At 36.2% G+C, this 7,437-nt stretch overlaps 1 protein-coding gene across 3 annotated transcripts in view; it reads left to right on the forward strand.

Annotated features, from left to right (window-relative positions):
- The window catches only part of gpr137c (G protein-coupled receptor 137c), a 79,004-nt gene that overhangs the window by 46,056 nt on the left and 25,511 nt on the right, over positions 1–7,437 (forward strand). The window contains exon 7 of one of the 3 annotated variants that reach the window (XM_063048862.1): positions 5,758–6,330. The exons of 1 other annotated variant lie outside the window; for it this stretch is intronic. In XM_063048862.1, the coding sequence (XP_062904932.1) occupies positions 5,758–5,764 (7 nt within the window). In that variant the 3' untranslated portion in view covers positions 5,765–6,330. Of the gene's footprint in view, positions 1–3,191; positions 6,331–7,437 lie in introns of those variants that run through there. One more of the 3 variants, XM_063048854.1, reaches the window with a different exon arrangement.

Raw genomic sequence — 7,437 nt, forward strand, 5'->3', positions numbered from 1 at the left:
TGTTTATCATTAAGCACTCATCTGAGGAACATAATATTATTATATTTGTGATCTAGTTGTGTTGATGGATAGGTGGAAAAACAGTATCAGACACTTCGTTCAAATATTAACTTGCATTTTGCATCTAGTTTGTACTGCAAAAGTTGCTGCCTTGTGCGATTAAATCATTTTCTTCCCACAGTGGTTGCGATGAACGCAGCAGCCTACTGGTGCTTCAGTTTGACACTGGTATCTGTTCATCTCAGATGGTGACAGATGAGCTGCAATGAGTAAGGCAGAAAGTGCTTCCTGCAGTAGGATTAGTCATGCTTTGCAGCTATATACAGTAAAAAGCTAGATAAAGGTGGGCAAGAGCAGAGGACCAAGAGCTTGGAAGTAAAATGCTCAAACTGACACATTACTACTATGGCCAGAGTTGTCTTCAAATTCATTCTTGCTTTGCATTCAGTTATCCTGTAGACATGCCCTTGTGTTCCCTTCTGAGAGTTTTCTGTACCAACACTCACCCCACCCAACCCCAGCAATAGAGTCATAGTCATAGAAAAGTACAGCACAGAAACTAGCCCTTGGCCCATCTAGACTGTGCCGAACCATTTAAACTGTCTACTCCCATCAATCTGTGCAGGGACCAGAGCACTCCATGCCCCGACCATTGTACCTATCCAAAGTTCTCTTAAACATTGAAATTGAGCTTGCATCTACCACTTGTGCTAGCAGCTTGTTCCACACCGTCCAGACTCTGAGTGAAGAAGTTTCCCCTCGTGTTCCCCTTAAACTTTTCACCTTTCACTGTTACCCCATGACCTCTAGTTGTACTCCCACTCAACCTCAATGGGGGGTAAAATAAAGTTTGCTTGCATTTACCCTATCTATACCCTTCATAATTTTGTCCACCTGTATCAAATCTCCTCTATTCTTTGGAACATAGAAGACTTAAAGCCCTAAATTATTCAATCTTTCCTTATAACTTGAGTCCTCTAGACCTGGCAACATACTTGTAAATTTTCTCTGTACTCTTTCACCCTTGTTTACTTCTTTCCTGTAGGTAGCTGACCAAAACTGAACACACTACTCCAAGTTTGACCTCACCAATGTCTTGTACAACTTCAACACAACATCCCATGTTCTGTACTCGTACTTTAATTTATGAAGGCCAATGTGCCAAAAGCTTTCTTTACGACCATACCTACCTGTGACATCACTTTAAATGAATTATGAATGGACCAGTATTCCCAGATGCCTTTGTTCTACCACACTCCTCAGTGCCCTACTCCTCACTCTGTGAGACCTACCCTGGTTGTTCCTACCAAAGTGCAACACCCCGCCCTTGTCTATATTAAATTCCAGCTGCCATTTTTCAACCCATTTTTCCAGCTGATCCAGATCCCTCTGCAAGCCACATTAGTCTTCCTTGCTGTTCAGTAGATCCCCAGTCTCTCATCTGCAAATTTGCTGATCCAGTTAACCATCCATAGCATTGATTGATTATAGATGAGAAGCAATAACAGACCTAGCATTGATTCCTGCGGCACACCACTAGTCATAGTCCTCCAGTCAGAGTGGCAACCATCTACTATCACTCTCTGGCTTCTCCCACGAAGCCAATGTCTAATCCAGTTTACAACCTCATCTTGAATGCCAAGCAACTGAACCAACTGTGCTTACTGTCGCATTATCCCTGGATCTCCACTTATCTGTCACGTCATGAAATTTTTTTTTTTTTTTTGGAGGCCCATTTTGTAAGGAAAAATCAAATCCTTTATGCTAAATATAAGATAACCTGGAGATGAAAGTACATGAACAAATGTTACCATAATTAACTAGTCACATATCTAGATTATATTTATTAAATCTCCTGTTAAATCTGACCACAGGACTGGAGCAAGATTTAAATTGTCTTCAGTTAATGATCTTTGAATGGATTTATTGCTGAATGATCTGATTTATTTTCCCAATGCAGTCAATACAGAACAAAACTGTATTTGCTACAACTGTTTCCTATTTCCAAGTACATTCAATTTTCAGTTGTGCTGTACTCTTAAGCTTAAACTTGTAGCAAGATAAAACATTTGAATGTTTTACTATTATATGAAAAATGAAGCTAGTTAATACTACACTTGAATTTCCAGCACTTGTTGACGATCAGCAATTTTGTTTAAGAAATGATATTTTAAGTTCCTCCATAATAAATAGGATAATCCAAACAAGTCACTTAAAAAAAGTAGTCCATTGGAATATCAGCAAATCTGAAATGTTTCACTCACCCAGTGTCTCTAAACTACAAAAGGTGTATTTATTAGAATCTCTTCTATATGAAGCCCAGATGGAGATGAGATTTCAATTTTGAAGATAAAATGTTGCACCCTCCGGCCCCTTCACACTCATTCTTTTAACAGGGGGATCTGTTGATTGTCTTTCCTTTAAGAGGGAGAGTAGACAATTACCATTTTTCCAGATCTTTGTTGTGCATGAGTTCAAAAATGTGCCTTAGGTCAAACCTGTCTGTAATGCCTTTGTAACTTAAGCATTAACTCTCGGATATAATATCATTAGGAAAGTAAATACTTTGGAATCACTTAAAAACACTAAATTTGGAGCAATAGATGGCATTGGAAAAGATTCCATAGTATGTAATCAGAAAATTGAGGTCTTTGTTTTTGCAACATGAATTGAGACGGCAGTTTGTATTTATTTCATTTTACTTTTAGGAAGTTGTGGTTCCCCACTTCCCCAGCACTTATTGTCATGCTACATTAATAACAATAAGAACAGCAAATTGAGTCTAGAGCTCTACCTCACTGATGTCCAAACAACATTGTGATCTAACACTGTTTTCTCTTATCACCTCTTGACCATCACAACAAGATGCTGCAGGAATACATGGTTTCATCCTGTGATTTTCCCAGCCTATGCTTCTAAACTCGTGTTCAAACTTGCTGGAAGATATTTTTCCTCCCCACACGCAAAAGGGAGCTTTTCTCTTTTTCTACTACATTCCCATCTTCAAGCTAAAGTATCCAGAAAATAAATAATTGTAACAATACAGGCGAATGCTTGGAGCGGGTCAGCTATCTGGCTGCCAAAGTAATTTGGGGAAAGAATAGAAAAGATAAAAATGTTAAAAATACTACCATTAAAATTGTTCTTTTTAATTAGACTAAAAATCCCTTTCCTTTTTTTTTCCTTTAAAGCATCCTATCCACAACACCACAAGGCACTGGTTGGTATGGAGCAACCCATAGGAATAGCAATTACACTGTAGTCTCTCACTTGCTGAACGGACCTCCAGCAGCTACAACACCACTGCTCTTCGCTTATGGTAATATCCAAAATAATCACCACCATAACTATTACTCAACGCCACAAAACTATTACTTGACACCCCAGAACTAGTATGAATCTGCAGTTAGTTTTGTGGAAATGCTTGCACATCAGTTTGCATGGACTGACCTCTTGTGTCAGTACGAAAGAAATGCTGTCTGAATTCAATTTCTGGCATTGAGCGAAAGATCTTTGGAATTTCAGAGCTGCATCAATGACCATCAGCATACAAATGACCTGCACCATTGCAGCTTGCTTTGAGTATAGTAGGTTAGACTGTGTATTGCACTTTTTAGCCTGCACTTGCAATCTGAACCGAGTATTGGAATGATATCATTCTGGCTTTATTAATATCTACATATCTTGAGGGCTTTTTGGATTAATCTGGGCCAGGCAGATGCAATTATTCCTAATATGATCAATATGAACTTGGTTTTAATGTATCTATTAAGTGAGTTAACTTTCAATCAGCTATTTTAAACTAACCAAGACAGGCAGTTTAAAATGCATTAATGCTGTGATGCATGTATTTAAGGTATTCTTAAGACTTGGCAATTTCATTTGGACTTGTACAGTTTTGCCATGGTAATACAGTATTAATGAGTTGGTTATATATATATATATATATCCAACTTCTACATTTAATGAGTTTTGCTTAAGTGACCAACTATGTAATATGATATAATATTTCAGTATTTACCATTTTGAAATCTTACAGAATGGGCTTGAGTTGTCTGACAAATAAACCTGGCAACTGTCAATGTGTTAATATTTCTATCTATAGCCTAAATTTGTTAGCATTACCTTAAACTATTTTGATATAGTCAAGTTGCATGTTTATTTTAGTGAAGTCAAATCTCATTACCCACATGGTAATTTGATTATCTGGAGTTTCTTTGTTCTTGAGGGCTAGTTTCTTCACACAAAGAAGAAATGCTTCTAGGCTCTGTGATGTAATTCCAAACATGTAATAACATGCACATCAGCATGTTTTGTACACATTTGAACTTTGAGAGATGACCAGATATTTAAGTATACTACACAATTATTGTAGGGCACAGATTAAAATAGACTTTTCAAAGTTTGCACACTTCTTGACTTTGTTAAAATAGTGCAGCTTAAATGTTAGTAAATGTAAATTATTGGTTATTAAACTTTCTGGATGTGCTGTATTTTTGTATGTAGTCACTGTTGGAAGCTGCACAATATATGTATGTATGTCTCAGGTCTTCAATGAAAAACTTCAGCAACAATAAGATAAATCTATTAAATGGTCTTTTAAATCTGCACTTGAGTACTGAATTTGCACAATGTTCATCTTCAATCCTGCTATGTTTTTAAAAGCTTTCCAGCATGAGATTCAATTATTTCTAATGTAATGTACCTGGGCCAAAATTTTGTGGTTGTCAGTTTCAGGATTTAATTTAAATGTTATAGGTAACGGTCACTTAATATGGCCAAAAATATTTTGCCCATATTTTGCCCTATTTGGTGCATCAAGGATGACGTTTAGCAGTTTGTTTACATACAGAATGTACTTGATAGGTGTCATTTTAAATGGGTGATGCCTCAGTGTATATATAGTATTGTTCTTTTTGGAGTAAGGCAGGATAGATCAAGGAGCAGGATAATAACAAAAAATCAGCAATAGCTTCATAATTCATTTTTGTATCTGTTAATTTTGTGCTATATTCTAAACAACCATTTGGTACATAAATTTGATTTTAAAATGTGCCCTACAGTACCATGTAAATTGTAAGATCTAGTCTTTTGGAAAATGGGTATACATGTTTGTCATTATACATGAATATATTTGTTTCTGTGTGGAAAAAGTACTAATTCCTGAATTGCATTTATCATCCTAATTTTTAGTATGATTAAAACATTGGAGAGCATCGTAGACAGATGGTCTTCTGAAGAAACTATTCAAAACATTGTGTTCTGTTTCTCTAAGTTATCCCATGTTCTAGGTTGAATTGGGTGTGTTCAAGGGAGATGAGGGCCATAGATAAGGATTATCACATTGTTAATGGAAAAATAACTAGGTCATGCAAGATGCTCTAAGATTTGTATCATTCCATCAGGAAAAATTAATTTAGTGATTTAATTTTAATACCTGTTGATGTTCAGCAGCCATTTGTATCTTGCAGACTTGCATCTCTACTTTATCGTCAACAAAGCCTCTAGAATTTAAATCTACTGCATATGTAAATATTATCAAGATTAAACTGATGTAGAAGTAGAGTATCTTAGGAATGTTGATCCTATATGTGCACAATATTGAAACTAAAATTTGAATCATTCAGCATAAATTAATTTAAAACTTTGCTGAATACTAATCTTAGACATTAAAATTGTTTATTACTGCTCAAATTCATGTAGTCTTTCACTGCAGCATGCTTAATGAACCAAGAGCTTATTCTATTTTCCATCCAGTCCATGAGTGAATTATCTAACTGGCAATCCATCAGAGGATCAAATACTTAATCTCATTGCTGCATGAAGTGTTCTTCCATGAACCAGGATATGAACAAGCAAACAAATGTTACCCTCTTTGGCTTGATCTGTGATTTGTAATTGATCAGCTTAGCTCTAGCTTTGTTGTCTAAATGATCATGTCACAAGGTCAAGCTCTCCAATTGGAACCCGATAAACTGTGATTTTTATCTTCATTTCTGACATTAGAACAAACAACATAATGACCATTTCAACACAGAATGATGCACTTTCTTTATTGAAAATATTTGTAAATTATTTTTCAGTAACACTTCAAAATTGAATGATTTGTAATGCTTCAATCTACAAAGTTTTGTCTGTGTAGCACTATTGAAAGGTATTGTACTGTTAATAATTTAACTGTAAATTTACCACTTCTGTTAATTGTGAAGCTATACTTGAGGCTTTGTTTTATTGTGACCAATGAATGTAATGAACTTACTATTAAAAAAAGTTGTAACAAGCACTTCCATATTTAAATAAATGTTTTATGGCATTCGTAAAGGGAAGATGCTAATACTTAGTTGAAAGTCTTGAAGGTAACTTGAATTTATTGAATGATTTTTTAAAAATCTATGTGCAGCAGTTAAAACTAACAGCAGGTTAACTGGCATTATTTATATATGTGTGTACGTGCATCTATACAAAAATTTAAAAATTAGGGAATTCTACCTTTAGTAATGTAACACTGATTCATTAGGTTGGTTCCTGCAGTCCTGGGATTGCACATGAAGAAAGAGAGCTCATGTTCTGAACAACACCCAAATTCTGCAAATGCCCACCAGGTCAGGCTTTGTCTGTGTGAAGGGAAATGGAGCTAACATCTGACAAAAAGTGTCCTTGACCTGAAATATTCTCTTATCCAGAGATCAGGATGTGAGAATTGCAAAATCCAGAGGGAGGATAAAAGGGGAAGAGGTTAGTGACGCAATATCAGACGGACTACTGAGAAATCAAGTTAAATGAATGTGTAGAATTCAGTACCAAGGCCAAAAGTCTGCTCAATCTGAAGTTGAAGAGCTGTTCCACACTTGGATTAGCCTCTTGCATTGGGGGTGGGAGTCAAATATAGAATTCCAAGCAACAGGAAGTTTGGCAGTGACCTTCTGGACTGAATGCAGGTACTCCACAGGTAACACATTGTGCTATTCTTAGAAGTTCAGAAAATAAGAAGTGATAGAGTGCAAGTTCCGAAAGGGATTACTAAGCCTGATCCAGGGATGCTATTAATTCTATCTTGAAAAGCCAAAAATTGGACAACATAGTCCCAAGATAAGCCCAACTGATTGGGTATATATGATAGTTCTTTATAATGTCCTTCCACATGGTTGAGTGCTGGGTCATGGCCATTTCCAGCTAGTAACTTCAAGTACAATTCAAAATAATCTTGAGTTTGCAGGATTTTCCTGTGCCTACATGGGTTTTCCTCCAGATGCTTGTATTTCCTTGCCAAAGCCATGCAGGTTTATAGGAAAATGAGCCACTAAATTGGTAAGTGGTTAAATCTGAGGGGTGGAAGAACTAATAGAAACCTGTACCTTCCTACCCCTGCAATTTTTCACCACTTTATACATCTGGCTTTGTGCCCCTTGGATTTTAACATGTGCAATAGAGCAGATA

This window comes from Mobula hypostoma, chromosome 1 (genome assembly GCF_963921235.1).
Source record: "Mobula hypostoma chromosome 1, sMobHyp1.1, whole genome shotgun sequence".
NCBI classification, from domain to species: domain Eukaryota; kingdom Metazoa; phylum Chordata; class Chondrichthyes; order Myliobatiformes; family Myliobatidae; genus Mobula; species Mobula hypostoma.